The 16,566-nt window shown below is 41.1% G+C and overlaps 1 protein-coding gene across 3 annotated transcripts in view; it reads right to left on the bottom strand.

Moving 5' to 3' along the window:
• Positions 1–16,566, bottom strand: part of KIDINS220 (kinase D interacting substrate 220) — a 248,515-nt gene that overhangs the window by 185,210 nt on the left and 46,739 nt on the right. For all 3 annotated transcript variants that reach the window (XM_073625407.1, XM_073625408.1, XM_073625409.1), the window contains exons 7-13: positions 13,912–14,010; positions 12,529–12,726; positions 10,892–10,990; positions 10,559–10,657; positions 8,319–8,417; positions 7,879–8,056; positions 1,925–2,089 (exon numbers count right to left, since the gene is read on the bottom strand). In XM_073625407.1, coding sequence (XP_073481508.1) covers positions 1,925–2,089; positions 7,879–8,056; positions 8,319–8,417; positions 10,559–10,657; positions 10,892–10,990; positions 12,529–12,726; positions 13,912–14,010 — 937 coding nt within the window. The remainder of the gene's footprint in view (positions 1–1,924; positions 2,090–7,878; positions 8,057–8,318; positions 8,418–10,558; positions 10,658–10,891; positions 10,991–12,528; positions 12,727–13,911; positions 14,011–16,566) is intronic.

Raw genomic sequence — 16,566 nt, 5'->3', positions numbered from 1 at the left:
GGCCCTGGGGGTGAAAAGCAAATGTTTAGGAACATGTTACAGGTCAAACCCTAAATATGGATGTAACGTTCCTAAAGGTGAACTTAGCCTTTAAGTACATAAATCTGTATTAATGTTTGCTTCCTGTAATCCACACTGAGCCAATCAGGTTCTTAATTTTTGTAATGCTGTTAGGTTTAAACTGTAAACATGCTAAGAGAAAGCCAGTGCACAGATGACCTGTCAGCGCAGTCTTCTAGGGAGATCAATAAGCTGCCTTTGCTGTCTACCAGGATTGCCTAGAATTCCTTTATGAGTGTATATGATCCGCAATATACAAACCTACCAATTTCAGTGATCTTAGCTTTAAAAGCCTGAATGATTCCAAAACAGTTTTTGCTTTTAGTCTGTTCTACCGGTTTCTTTTTGGACTTTTGCAAAAGAAAAAAACAAAAATATATCAATTTAAAAAAAAAAAAAAAAAAAAAAAAAAAAAAAAAAACACAAAAAGACATTTATCCTGTTACCCCTTTCAGCTTTTCTAGGCACTACTTTGTTGTATACACAAGCTGTGCAAGTACTCACAGCCAGAAGTTTGAAAGTAACCCTCAGGTAGTCATCTGCTCTGTGCAGCAGGAATAAAGGCTAGAAAATGTCTATAGCACCTACTTATTACAGCCAGGAAGAATCTAGAAGGGTATAGATTTCACAGAAGTCCTACGGGCAAGCCATTTATCCAGGTTCTGCCCCCAAACTAAATGTACTGCCGTGCCTGACTTTAAAGAAGAAATGTTGCCAAGTTATGGACATCAGATATTCTACTGTGGAGCAATTCAATTTCACAATTCAGAGGAGAAGCTGAAAGCCCAATTGTACCTAACTCAGAAATTTGAGTTCAGGGGAGCTATCCAATTCTTATTGAGCAAATCCTACTTTTTGTTCTGACTACTAAATCCCCAGCAGCATTTTTACAATCTGTGGTTTGGGAGGGAGACTGCAGGAGGGAACCGGTGACTCTAGCCAGACTTCTAGTCTGAAATCAGCAAAGCCTGGGCTTCCTGCTGATTGGACAGTTTTAGCTCTTAGACCCCTTTCACACTGGGGCGCTTTGCAGGTGCTACAGCACTAAAAATAGCGCCTGCAAAGCACCCTGAAAGAACAGCTCCTGTCTCTCCAGTGTGAAGCGGTGCGCTGGCAGAACGCTAAAAATAGTCCTGCAAGCAGCATCTTTGGAGCGGTGTCCTGTCTCTCCAGTGTGAAAGCCCCGAGGGCTTTCACACTAGAGCGGTGCGCTGGCAGAACACTAAAAATAGTCCTGCAAGCAGCATCTTCGGAGCGGTGTGTGTATACCGCTCCTCCACCACTCCTGCCCATTGAAATCAATGGGCAGCATGGCTATACCGCCAGCAAAGCGCTGCTGCAGCAGCACTTAGTGGGTGGTTTCAACCCTTTTTCGGCCGCTAGTGGGGGTAAAAGCAGCCGAATAGCGCCGCAAAATTGATGGTAAAGCGCCAATAAAAATAGCAGCGCTTTACCGCCGACGCACCCACCACCCTAGTGTGAAAGGGGCCTTATTTATCCGTGGGAGATGGGAGTGTGTCAGATCTCTATTGAGATCGCCGATTTCAGAGAGGAAAAAAAAAAAAGTAATTCTTTGCAGCATGCTGGCAGGGTACAGGCTTTTCTACTGGTAAAGAAAATCAACTGCGAGTCTTTGCACACCCTTTGTTTTGAAGCACTTTGATCAGCTAATCTAAACTGACATTTCATGTGAGCTTTAATGGTGTATATTTACTGTATTTCTCCAGAGTGGCTGTCAGCAAAAAAAACACACACATACGTTCACAACTCAGTACTGCTAAGAAACAGTATTAATCATTTATTTTTACATAACATGCTCCCGTAGTTGTTCTGGTAGGTGCAGCTGAAGTGGCAGGTACATTACCTTCAAGCTTTTTAAGCAAAAATGACTTTCCACTTCCCCACTGAGCATAAAGTCCAACACAGATCGGAGGCTGCATGGTGGGCTCACTGAGTATGTCAGCCAGGGCACTGCTGTACAGATCATAACCCAGCATATCACCATCTGATTCAGTAGGAGAAAGGTGCCCTGTGCCAAACAAGAGACAGATTAAACATGGCTGGAAGAAAAATAGCCTCATATAAAGCACACAGTTCATTTAAGGAGAAGGAATGCTATAAAGAACCATTCAACTATTAACCCTGGGTCACACTGCTGTGACTTGTAATGCGAATTGCAACACAAAGTTGCATGACAAGTCAAAACATTTCAATTGCAGTTGCTCCAATCAATGCGACTCAAACCACAGCGACTTCAAAAAAGGTTCCTGTGCTACTTTGATGTGACTTCAATGTGACAGAGTCCTATGGACTCTGTCGCATGAAAGTCACAACAATGGGGTTGCAGCAGCGTGAACGGAGCCTTAGTTTAAACTTGGGAAGCATCTAATGGTAGAAATGATAGGAAGAAGAGATCACACATTTACACAATGCAAACTTTATTACCTTACCCTCTTCTGTGCTGTACAAATTGATAGAAGCCATGTCAGTACACTTTTCTAAAATCAGTGCAATGTGGGAGGAAATACTGCTGTAATGAGAACCTCCTAACCAACAGCAACCCTCTAGGTAGGAACAACCATGTGCAATCTACAAACAGTTTAAAGTGTTACTAAACCCACAACACTATACTGTCTGTATATGCAGAATAGCATGCTTGTTATACTCACTGTGAAACTTAAAAGCAGAGTTCCACTCAAAAATGGAACTTCCGCTTTTCAGATTCCTCCCCCTTTCCGGAGTCACATTTGGCACCTTTCAGGGGGGAGAAGATACCTGTATAATCCAGGTATTTGCTCCCATTTCCTGGCATAGATCGCTGCAGTATTTACGCCACGTCCGGCCCCTCCTCCGTCCCCCCGATGTCTTTTGGGAGACACACAGGTCCCAGAAGACAGCAGGGACCAGTGAGGATGCGCAGCGCGACTCATGCATGCGCAGTAGGGAACCAGGCTGTGCAGCCGCAAGGCTTAACTTCCTGACTCCCTTACCGAAGATGCCGGCGCCTCCACCCGGGAGCCGAGGGACAGATCGGCTTCAGGTAAGGACATCGCGGGCGCCCTGGGCAGGTAAGTGTCTATATATTAAAAGTCAGCAGCTGCAGTATTTGTAGCTTTTGACTTTTTTTTTTTTTTTGAGCTGAGCTAGTCAGGTCTAACAGCCCAGTCCCTCCCTTCTCCTCCTCCATGCAAAGTAACTAAAAAAAGAACACAGTGGGTGGGAGTGGAAATCTCCTCCCACCTGAACATTCAGCACTGGAGCGGACCCTGCAGTTTATCACGTGACCGTGGTATACAGATAAGCCCAAAAAAAAAAAAAAAAAAAGTATATAGTGGCAGTATTTTAATGTAAAAAGAAGATTTATAAGTTGGGGGGCGATTAAAAAAACATTTCTGTCTTTGCAGATGACACCAAGCTATGCAGTGGAATAACGTCCTTGCAGGATGTCTCCAGTTTACAAGCCGACCTCAATGCACTGTCTAATTGGGCAACTAAGTGGCAAATGAGGTTTAATGTTGATAAATGTAAAGTATTGCACTTGGGGGCTAAGAATATGCATGCATCATACATGCTAGGGGGAATCAATGGTTGAGAAGGATCTGGGGGTTTTGGTAGATCATAAGCTCAATAATAGCATGCAATGCCAAGCTGCAGTTTCCAAAGCGAGCAAAGTCCTTTCTAGTATTAAGAGACAGATTATGGAATCACCCTGTAAATTTTCATTACAAACATTAACACCTGCATCAGATTAAATCTGCTTGTTAGTATGTAGGTAAAGAGGGTAAATCATCACACAGTGTTGCACAAGATGTTGGTTGTTCACAGTCGGCTGTGTCTAAAACATAGACCAAATACAAACAACATGGAAAGGTGGTTAAAGGCAAGCATACTGGTAGACCAAGGAAGACATCAAAGCATCAAGAAAGAAAACTTAAAGCAATATGCCTTGAAAACAGAAAATGTACAACAAAACAAATGAGGAACAAATGGGAGGAAACTGGAGTCAACATCTGTGACCGAACTGTAAGAAACCACCTAAAGGAAATGGGATTTACATACAGAAAAGCTAAAAGAAAGCCATCTCTAACACCTAAACACAAAAAAACAAGGTTACAATGGGCTAAGGTAAGGCAATCGTGGACTGTGGATGATTGGATGAAAGTCATATTCAGTGATGAATCTCAAATCTGCATTGGGCAAGGTGATGATGCTGGAACTTTTGTTTGGTGCCGTTCCAATGAGATTTATGCAGACGACTGTCTGAAGAAAACATGCAAATTTCCACAGTCAATTATGATATGGGGCTGCATGTCAGGTAAAGGCACTGGGGAGATGGCTGTCATTAAATCTTCAATAAATGCACAGGTTTACATTGAAATTTTGGACACTTTTCTTATCCCATCTATTGAAAGGATGTTTGGGGATGATGAAATCATTTATCAAGATGATAATGCATCTTGCCATAGAGCAAAAACTGTGAAAAAATTCCTTGAAGAAAGACACATAAGGTCAATGTCATGGCCTGCAAACAGTCCGGATCTCAATCCAATTGAAAATCTGTGGTGGAAGTTAAAGAAAATGGTCCATGACAAGGCTCCAACCTGCAAAGATGATTTGGCAACAGCAATCAGCAAAGGCTGGAGCCAGATTGATGAAGAGTACTGTTTATCACTCATTAAGTCAATGCCTTAGAGACTGCAAGCCAGAGGTGGTGCAACAAAGTACTAGTGATGTGTTGGAGTGTTATTGTGTTTGTTTGTTTTTCATGATTCCGTATTTTTTTCCTCAGAGTTGAGTGATTCCATAATTTATTCCCTGTGCTTGTTCTATAAATCTAACTGTTACTGGCCACCACAATTATTTTTCTTGATTTCTTTTAGTGTTTCTTAAAGCCAGAAAGTTGCCATTTGAATTGCCTTTAGTTTTTGGCCATGTCTGTGATCATTTGTTTATTGTTGTAGAAAAAAAGCAGAAGGAACATCCTCAGAGACTGGTGATTGCATAATTTTTGCCAGGGGTTGTAAGAGGCATGGAGGAGCTCAGCTATGAGGAAAGATTAGAGGAACTGAATCTATTCCCTCTTGAGAAGAGGAGATCAAGGGGGGATATGATCAAAATGTACAAATATATAAGGGGTCCATATAGTGAACTTGTTGTTGAGTTATTCACTTTAAGGTCATCACAGAGGACAAGGGGGCACTCTTTACGTCCAGAGGAAAAAAGATTTCATCTCAAAATACGGAAAGGTTTCTTCACAGAAAGAGCTGTAAAAATGTGGAATAGATTCCCTCCAGAGGTGGTTCTGGCAAGGTCAGTAGATTGCTTTAAAAAAAGGGCTAAATGTACATAATATAACTGGGTACTAACATTTATAGGTTAAGTTGATCCAGGGAAAATCCGATTGCCTCTCGGGGGATCAGGAAGGAATTTTTTGCCCTACTGTAGCAAACTGGAGCATGCTTTGCTTGAGTTTTCGCCTTCCTCTGGATCAACTGTGGGTAAAGGATTATGTATATGGGATTGTATTTTTTTTTTTTGGTTGAACTAGATGGACTTGTGTCTTTTTTCAACCTAACTATAAAATCCCAATAAAATACATTTACGTCTTTGGTTGTAACATGACAAAATGTAAAAATTTCAAGGGGTATGAATACTTTTTCAAGGCACTGTAGGTCCACTGCTTTCATAAAACACCCCTTAGCATTATTGCCAGTTGCAAAGCTTTTAATTTCAGCAACATTGAGCTGAACCAAGCCAGGTCCATCTTGCAGAGAATTCACAAAAAAAGCTGCCATTGTGCTATTTGCTGGGTGTCCAGTGTGCCCCTGTGCCATTGAGAAGGAGTGCACTCCCTCCAGGCAAAACTGCCCTCAAACTGCCCTCAATCTATTCATTACTATATATGTACTCCTACTATGGAGGCTCTCAAAAATTTATAGAGTTAGGACTGTAGAAAATACTGGGGTGTCCTGTCGCAATCTCTGCAGCATACGGATCCATTTGCAAATGTTTTCAAACTAAACCCGTTTTAACATGAACTGTTAAGACAGGACAATTTGGTTTGATGCAGGCTGGTTGGCAAGTTGAGCTGGAAATTTTTTCTTAGTTTTTGTTTGACATGTTTCGCCCTGCTATGTGCTCCTTGTTGTTAAAGTGATTGTAAAGGATAATTTTTTTATTTTTTTTTTAAGACAGGACAATTCGATTTGATGCAGGCTGGTTGGCAAGTTGAGCTGGAAATGTTTTCTTAGTTTTTGTTTGACATGTTTCGCCCTGCTATGTGCTCCTTGTTGTTACCGTGATTGTAAAGGATCGTTTTTTAAATTTTTTTAAATAACAAACATATCATACTTGCCTCCACTGTGCAGCTCGTCTTGCACAGAGTGGCCCCAAACATCCTCTTCTGGGGTCCCCCCGACGGCTCTCGTGGCTCCACCCCACATCAAATGACCCCCTAGGAGAAGCGCTCTCCTGAGGGGGTTACCTTGCGGGCGCACTCTCGAATCCAGCATTTGCATCCACAGACACAAATGCTGGACTTGGCCCTGCCCACCCGGGTCACTGGATTTGATTGACAGCAGCAGGAGCCAATGGCTGCGCTGCTATCAATCTATCCAATCAAGAGCCAGGACCCCGCGGAGAGAGGGACAGCGTGTCCCCCGCCAAGGAGATGAAGGGGCTCAGGTAAGTAAACGGGGGTGGGGTGTTACTGCCAGGTGTTTTTTCGCCTTAATGAATAGGATGACTTAAGGTGAAAAAACACGAGGGGTTGCAACCCCTTTAAGGGCCGTTATAGGTTGGGGTAGTTGCCATTTGTTTATACTCCCCAAAAAGCATGCTATCACACCACAACCTAACCACCTCAAAGTAGATCATTTTCTTCACATCACTTCTCCATTAAGCACTTCCCACTAGAAAAGCAACACTTACATGGATGTTTATTAAGCTTTTTCAATGCTTCAAAAACATGTAATTATTTATATATATATATATATATATATATATATATATATTTTTTTATTTTTTTTTTATTTTTTTTATTAATGAGTATTGCTTCTTTCTCACAATCAACACATATGTGAATGAGCCTTAACAGGGCTGAGGCTGATGCAGCTCTGATACAGTGACAAACGGATCATTTCAGAATATTTAATAGTAATGCTGAAGAGGTTTTGTAGCTTGTCCAAGTCACTCCGGTTTAATGAATGTCAAGAAAATACCAAAGCGCTAATAGCCACACAGGTAGTCCTGGAGAAGCTATGAAACATCTTTAATATTGCAAAACAAGTCCAGTTAAATATGACTAACTACTACTAGATAAATTATATCGTGACCTGAATTAATGAGATGCTTTAGAGACATTTCAGAATATTAACCGTAACTGAACTAAAACCTCTGTATCATCCCTTTATCATTATAATTTATGTTAAGTAAAAATATATAAATATAAATTGCGAATAATAATAATAAATAAAAGGTCTTTTAAATGCTCCAAATGACTGTGTACAGCAGCGATATGCAATTAGCGGACCGCCAGCTGTTGCAGAACTACAAGTCCCACGAGGCATAGCAAGACTGACAGCCACAAGCATGACACCCAGAGGCAGAGACATGATGGGACTTGTAGTTTTGCAACAGCTGGAGGTCCGCTAATTACATATCCCTGGTGTACAGTTTAAACAGCCATTGTGAGCCTAATTAATATTTACCACAATGTAGCCTTCGTAACACTTGCAAAACTGCCTGCTTGTAGGTGACAGGCAAGTATACAGAGGTATTGCGCATATTAATGCAAGCCAACAAAACAACCATACGTACTGGCTCCAAATATCTGGGTAAGAATGCTCTTCTGGTGGGTGCAGTCTATGTTATATGGAGTCTCTCCCGCCTTATTTGGCCTGTACAGTAATCTGCCATCTTTTGGGTTCCTAAGAAGCAATTCTGCAAGTTTCCGACTTCTGCCTCTGATGGCAATATGTAGAGGAGTGTCTCCTTTCTGAAAGAAAGTATGTTTGTTAAAAATCCCCAGTGATATCTAAAATGAAAATGATGTTGTACATAAATGCGTTCTCAGCCTTTAATGCAGAATAGGCGAACCTTTTTTTTTTTTTTTTTTTTTTTTTGAACTAGTGTCCCCACTGGAAGATTTCCCCTCTATTATTTTTTCTGTGGGCAACCCACAATGTGGGATTTTCTTTTACTTTCACTTTTTACAATTAGGCTGGATTGTCCATAGACTGGACTGGTGTTTCTCTTACCTTATCAACTGCAGAAACCTTAGCTCCCTTATCCAGTAAGAGCTCCACAATTTCAATATTTCTCATCTTTGTGGATTTAATCAGAGGTGTTTCTCCATCCTGCATAACATATGGCATAAACAGAAAAAAAGTAATTGTATTAAATACAAACCTTACTGCAGGAAAAAGTAAATAAAACCAAGGCCAGGGAGGGTTTAGTGACCACTTTTCATGCAAGACACAGAGCAGGGCTGGAGCGTGGAGAAAGCAGGTAGTGCATTAAGAATAAAAATGCACAAGAGGGTTAAGAAACTGTGGCTCTGCAGCTTAGCATAATATAGCATAATATACTGCCACCATACAAAGTTTTAGTAAAGAAGATTTACAGAAATTAAACAGGTATCGCTGGGTCACTATACTGTAGTAGGCACATGGCTCTTTACCTTATGAAAAAGCTTAATAATGCAGTACTTCTAAAACACAGTTGTTCATTTAGCAAGCAACTTTGTAAATATTTCCTTCTATTCTGCCTTTTCAAAGCTGTAGGCACAGGTCAAGACACATTGAATTGTTTACACCTCATTCACATTTAACGTGGCTTTGAAATTGCGCTACTTCAGTGTGATTTCAAAGCCACTGGTCACTGCAACTTTCATGTGTGGCTTGCCAACATCTGTGCGACTTCATCCAGGTCGCACATGAAATCACCAAAAATGCTGATTTTTCAAAACGGAGCAAGTCGGAGTCACACAGATTTGAACGGTTCCATAGGCACAAATAGGGTAATAGTTAATGCATTTTTAAACTGTCAAATCGCATGACAAGTCTCACCGTTGTGAACAGGGACATTGATTGCAAGAAGCAGGAAACAGTTACACACATTTAGTAACAAAATAGAAAGAAAATGTCTCCATTCATGACTGTTAACAAAGAAGGCTTCAGGGATCTCTCTAAACATGCAAGTGCTGCAATCTCATGGAATAGGTAGCATCAGCTAAACCAACGCAGGGGCCGACTACTTCTAGCAGTTCATGGTCTCTACTGACAATAAGAACACAGTGCAGCATAGACATCATTTATGACTCGAAAGACATTAAAGCGGAAGTAAAGTCAAAATCTAACCAACACTAAACCTATACTCTGCCACATTCCAAGCCTGAACTACTTAGCCCTGTAAAGAAAAAATGCTATACTTACCTGTTCTGCAGCCGTTCCGCTCCGGTCTGCAGTGGTGACTGCTGTGTGCAGGAGAGAACGGACAACGGCTGGGAAATGCCTCGGAAGTGATGTCACCCATAGACTTACTATGAGGCTTTCATTGTCGGCCGCTTCTCCTGCACACGGACCGGAGTGTCTGAAGAACAGGTAAGTATAGTGATTTTTTTTTTCTCTACAGGGCTAAATAGATTAGGCTTAGAATGTGGATAAAATACATAGTAAACATATTAGTGTTTTCACAGCTTTGAGCATGTAAGAATAGTTCTGAAAGTGCAGGGAAAGCAGGTATTTCCAAAGTGGCTTGGTACAGATCAAAAGAAAATCTGCTGCCAATGTATTTAATAAAACTATAGGCAAAATTTTTTTTCCCCTCCCATTTTGGATACAGCAAAAGAGGGTTATAACCTGTTTTTTTCTTTTGGGAGATTTCCTTTCACTTCCTGCCTTATAGCCAAACAGGATGTGAGAGGAAATCCCTTCAAATTAAAAGAATCCCTTGTGTCACCACAGCTAGTGTCGCCATTGGAAGATTTCCCCTCTATTACTTTTCTGGGGACAACCCAAAATGTTTTTAATTTTCTTTTACTTTCACTTTCAATGCTAATGGTAAACAGGACAAATAGAGAGGGTGAATCTCCTTAACAGGGGCACAGACAATGATAAAAACCTGACAGGTATTCTAATCCCTCTCCACTCTATCCAAAACTTAAAACAATATATGTTTTGCCCTTAGTTATACTTTAAGAAAAAAAAAAAAACAAAAACAAACACACACACACACACACACACACACACCTTTTCCTCAGTTGATACCGCAGTCATACCTAACCCTACCTTGTTTTACACCTAAAAGTAAAAAACACATTTCCTACCACAAGCATCAAGGATTATTCTACTAGCAGAACATATGCTAAGTGCACTTTTCAGGGGGAAGAATGTGGCTGTACTAAACTGATTCCGATTTTAAAAAACTAAAGAAAAAAAAAAAAAAGGAATTTCAGGTTCTTTCCTATCACCCAATAAAAAAAATGTAAACATATTACCTTTGTGCAGAATTCGGTGTCTGGATTACACTGTAGGATATCCCGAACCATGGTGGCGTTGCCTTTCTCAACAGCCCAATATAAGGCAGTTTTATTATCCTAGAAAAATAAAATCCTAAGTTTAGCATCTATTCAAATAGGTATAAAATGATAAATTAAAAGCCATTTTCTATTAACAAAACATAGTCATTTTAAGGGGAATAGAGACTATTAAAATAGACACTTTTCAAAATCCCACTGCGCGCTTATAACCCATTTCAAAACAAATCTCTGATTAAACCCAATCAGTCCCCCACCACAATCTGGAACATAAAGAACAAAATAGACATTTACCTGTCCTCTGATGTCGATATCAGCATACTTGTTCAGTAGAGCCCGTACAATTTCAACATGACCTCCTCGAACCGCTCCGATCAGTACAGTATCTCCATTCTGCATGGAAGAAGAGAAATGAGATCGAGGGTTTCAAACAGATAGTCTTTCCGTTTCTTTCCAAAAGGTAGATCTTTGCAGTTTTAGAATAACCATGACCTGTATAACACTACCTTTGTTTCACATCTAATCATTCCAATAAATGCGTATATAAGAAATCTTTGTTTAATCCGATGAAAGACTGGACAGATTGCCAGTTGATGCGATGGGCCGTTACTCAGAATCTTAGAACAATGTAAAACCAAATCCCTTACAAAGCTTAAAGCGGAGTTCCACCTAAAAGGTTTCCGCTTTAAGGCCTCCTCCCCGATCCTGTTCAGGGAAATTTTAGGGGGGGGGGGGGGTGGAGGATCGGAAGTGGAAGTTCTCCACCCTAACTCCTCTCTCCCTCCTGCAGTTTTCCAGACACATGACAGGTCCCAGAAGACTGCTGGACCATTCATAATGCGCACCACGGACACCCGGCTGTGAGGCCGCAAGCTGTTAGAGCCCAGTGCCCATAGTAAAGATGCCAGCGCTGGGGACAGATTACACAGGGTGAAACAGCTGGGCACAGAGCTGAATTGTGGGACAGGCGAGTGGCTGTTTATTAAAAGTCGGCAGCTACAGTTTTTGTAAATAATTTGCACATAGAAGACTGGAGTTCCTCTTCAAAAGTAGTTCTAAAGCATTAAGTTTTTTTACCTTAATGCATTTTTGGCAAGAAGGTAAAAACATTTTTGTAATGAAGATCCCCCAGCCCCCCACTTATATTTACCTGAGCATGATCTCGATCCAGCACAGGGCATGAGAGCCGCAGTTGTCTCTGGTCTCTCCTTTCTCACAGGGAAGATAGATGGCAGCAGGAACCACTGGCTCCTGCTGTTGTCAATCAAATCCTATGATGAGGAAGCGAAGACAGGGCAATGCCCCGCTGTCTGTCTATGGAGCCCTCATGACTAACCCCCCCCCCCCTTAGGAAGCAGCTTGCTGGGGGGGGGGGAGGGGTTGGGGGGTTACATGGCAGAGGGGAGGAGCCAGGACCATCAGCAGAGGACCCCTGAAGAGGAAGATTGGCCCTGCTCTGTGAAGAAGCATTGCACAGAGCATATATATATATATATATATATATATATATATATATATATATATATATATATATACACATATAACAAATATACTGTATATATATATATATATAGTTAAGCTTTTAAGCTTTATATATAGTTAAGCTTTAATCAATGAATATGTTGGCTTTAAAAGGAGACTTAGGAGGTTAACATCCAGAATGACCCGAATCTTTTCTGACCGGGAAGGATAGTCACACCCTCTTCTTTGTCTACACACCTCTTTCTCCAATGATACAGGTGCTTAATGAATTATACAAAGTTGACTTTTCTTCCATGCAAAACAACCCCCTGAATCTGGCTCTAGCATCCCCTAGGATGCACTTTACAGTATTAGGAAACTGTGATCTAGCATTGCATTTATTGATTAGCTTAATAAACACAAAGCATGTCTTACAAATAAAATTGAAATAACACAAAAATAAAGCTCACCCGATCGGGTATATTGACATAAGTTCCAGCATCGAGAAGATCCTGCACAATCTCCGTATGGCCCTCCTTGGCTGCGATTGCCAGAGCAGTGTTCCCATCTTTGTCAGTCAAATTCACATTGGGATTTCGCTTTAAAATCTCCTTTACGGTCTCAGTGTAGCCACCTTTCACAGCCACAATCAGGGCGGTCATCGAATTCTAGAGAATGGAAAGTAAAAAAAAAAAGTACACAATCATCAAGTTTACTCAATAGCTTAGGTGAAAGGAAAAATAACAACTGTAATTGGTTTTTCTTTTTGGGTACAAAAAAAATTGGTACAAAAAAAGTGTTATCACACGCCAAGAGAAATACATTACATGAGGTTTGCAAGTAAGGAAGATTATAATAAAGTATACAGTAGTTGATAGATGTACTTTGTTATAGTAGACTAACATGTTAACAGTAACTTTGTTGAAAACCATAAACAACTTATATTTTCCAATGATCTCTGAAACAAAGCATTATTCAGGGTTTAAGAAGTGTTTAGACTGATTTGAACCATGGTAATTAGTTTTTCTTTAATGGGAATTGAAAGGTGTTTTTTTTTGTTTTTTTACACAAACATAGTAGTCACATACAACTAAAGCTCCGTACACATGGGCCGAATGTCGAGAGACAATGGCCGGTTCACCAAAAAAAAAAAAAAAAAAGTCCAACAGTCAGCCCACGTGTAGGACTCCTGATCAGCGCTCTTGACCAATGGTGGAGAGCCCTGATCTGAGTGTTCTGGGCAGGCGGGCTGTCCCCCTGTCAGAACACAACAGCTCAGCAGGGGAGATCGCTGAACTAACCTTGCATGGTTAGTACAGCGGCTCCAACAGGAGCTGTCAATTTATTTATTTTTTCGTGTAACCCGCTGGATTGCATGAAAAAAAAAAAAAAAACTGTAGTGTGTACCCGGCTTAATACAGGAAAAGAAGAGGATAATCTAGAACTCCCCATGTAGGCTTAGGCTGGTGTTTTTAAAGGCAGCATTCAACCTCAAAAACGAGGAAAAGGATTAAGCCAATCTACCAGCAAGTGTTTCAATTGTTTCAGTAGAAACTGCTGGTGGTAGGTTGCCTTGATACGTCTTGTTATCCTTTTTCTTTTTCCAATAATGTATTACTGTATATTCCAATATAAAAAGAAGGGGGGTATAAAAAAAAAAAAAAAAAACAGTGGGCTCGACACATATGGTCACCCTTTTAAATCGACAGAGGACTGTACTTGGAAAACGATTTAGGCCTTTATGAAAACCGATGTGTGTATGAGCAGCATAGTTGGCATTCTAAATCTTCCTATTATTTTAGAATCCCTGCAAGTTTGTTTGGGTAACGAACAAGAAGGTTTCAGATACTTACAGCTCCCTCCTGATCAACATCGGCCCCCATCTGCAACAGAGACTTGACGCTCTCCAGGTGCCCCTTTCTTGCAGCCCAGACAAGCGGAGTAGTTCCATACTACAGATACAATGAAAAATGGTACATTTTCCTAAAAATATCACAACAGATACAGGAGGCTTAGTGAGATAAAGAGGACAAAACACTGGTTGAATAGATGGCACCAGTAATATTCTGTTCCTGTTAAACACAAAAAAAACCAAACATTTTTTATGCTGAAAAAGCCCCCCCTCGGCTTATACTCGAGTGAGGGTCTCCCGCTGTGTCATGCAGTCTTAACTGTTTGGCGGCCGTCCACTGTAACAAAGCCCCGCCTCCTCCTCGTCCATGACAGACAGAACACTGATACAATGCTGGGAAACTGAATCAGTGTTCCGTCTATCACGGACGAGGAGGAGGCGGGGCTTTGTTACAGTGGACGGCCGCCGAACAGTTAAGACTGCATGACACAGCGGGAGACACCCGCTGTTTGTAATCAAAGGTACAGGTGGGCACAGCGAGGCTGCAGATGGGCATCGTTTACCAGTAGCTGCTGTATTTTCCACCCTAGGCTTATACTCGAGACAATACGTTTTCACAGTTTTTTGTGGTAAAATTAGGTGCCTCGGCTTATATTCGCGTACATACGGTATATATTTATTTTCTGTTAGGCCCTGTTCACACTGGCATTAGAATCAGGCGTTTGGGACGCATTTTTACTGCTCCCCGAATGCTTAGCATAGCAGCCTACAATGGATAATATGAACAGCGGACAGAGCTGTTCACATTTGAAAAACATGTACTGTTTGCATTGCTTCGCATTGCTGTGTGGCAAAAACAAAGCTACATGTCGAGTCTGGGAGGAGTTGAAACTTGTCAACTCCCTCCATTTAAGTCTATGGTAAGGATTGCTAAACATGCCTATAGCGTTCACAGTGTGTTTGACTAATATTTATTAACTATCAGTGAGGTGGGGAAAAAAAACATTTACTTTGAGGGTGTCTGGGTCGCGTTTTATTAATGTGTTCTAAAAGCATCCAAATGCACGTTTATGTTATGTTTCATTTGCAAATTCAATTGTGCCAAATCCTCAAGAAATGAGGGCTGCAGTGTTGGCAATTAATAGATAGATATATTCTGGTACATTTGTTCTCAATCATCACACAAATCTTAAAGGACAGAGGCCCAAAACATATTAGTAGAGTTTATATCAGAGGCAACATCACATGCTATCTTGGCTGTTTCCTCCACTGAACAGCACATAAAGCGATTGTGTTTTGTAGAGTGAGAAAACTATTACACATGTCTTAAAGCCCAAGTCAATTGTTTTATTGTAATGCAATCAAGCTGCATAAAAGTTAAAGATGTGTCTAAAAAAGTACTAATGACGTGTACACACGGGCAGACTTTTCGGCATCAAATGTCCGACGGTCTTTCCAATGGACTTTTGAACGACCGGACTTGCCTACTCACGATCACACCAAAGTCCGACGGATTCGTACATGATGACATACAACCAAACTAAAATAAGGAAGTTGATAGCCAGTAGCCAATAGCTGCCCTAGCGTAGGTTTTCGTCTGTCAGACTAGCATACAGACGAGTGGATTTTTCGACCGGACTCAAGTCCGTCGGAAAGATTTGAAACATGTTTCAAATCTAAAGTCCGTCTGATTTTCGCCTGAAAAAGTCCGCTGCAGGTCCGATGAAGCCCACACACGGTCGGATTGTCCGACGGATTCGTCCCGTCGGACCAGTCCGGTCGAAAAGTCTGCCCGTGTGTACACGGCATAAGGTGCTGCAGGAATATCTCTCAGGCTAACAGCATGCTGGAGATACACAACAGTGCTCAACAGAGCACAGCAAACTGGATCCAACACGCTTCATGCATAGTGCTCTAATTAACAAACAAATAAACAACATTGTTGATAAGAGCACTGTACAGGGGAACATCAATTTCTTGGTCCCTCGTCATGTTCAGTGCTTCCTCCTGCAAACCCCTAAATCACAACCATGTCCTGTAGCAACTTAGGGTCAAGCAGGAGGATCCATGCAGCATCGTAGGGGACAATGAGATCAACACTAAAGTGTTTTTGAACAGAAGACTTCAGTGGACAATTTCTCTTCACTAGAGCAGACTTACATAATTGGTAGGGTTGAATAAAGACACCAGTCCATCCAGAGTTAAGCAGCACAAGCAGTGGGAGAGGTACAGTGCCTTGAAAAAGTATTCATACCCCTTGAAATTTTCCACATTTTGTCATGTTACAACCAATAATAATTAATGTATTTTATTGGGATTTTATGTGAGACCAACACACACAAAGTGGCACATAATTGTGAAGTGGTAGGAAAATGAGTTAACATTTTTTACAAATAAATCTGTGCAAAGTGTGGCGTGCATTTGTATTCAGCCCCCCGATACTTTGTAGAACCACCTTTCACTGCAATTACAGCTGCAAGTTTTTGGGGGATGTCTCAACCAGCTTTGAACATCTAAAGAGTGACATTTTTGCCCATTCTTCTTTGCAAAATAGCTCAAGCTCTGTCAGATTGGATGGAGAGTGTCTGAACAGCAATTTTCAAGTCTTGCCACAGATTCTCAATTGGATTTAGGTCTGGACTATGACTGGGCCATT

The sequence above is a fragment of the Aquarana catesbeiana genome, linkage group LG04 (assembly GCF_042186555.1).
Source record: "Aquarana catesbeiana isolate 2022-GZ linkage group LG04, ASM4218655v1, whole genome shotgun sequence".
Classification (NCBI taxonomy): domain Eukaryota; kingdom Metazoa; phylum Chordata; class Amphibia; order Anura; family Ranidae; genus Aquarana; species Aquarana catesbeiana.
Note: the sequence above shows the minus strand (reverse complement) of the source record. Positions and strands in the feature narration are given on the sequence as shown.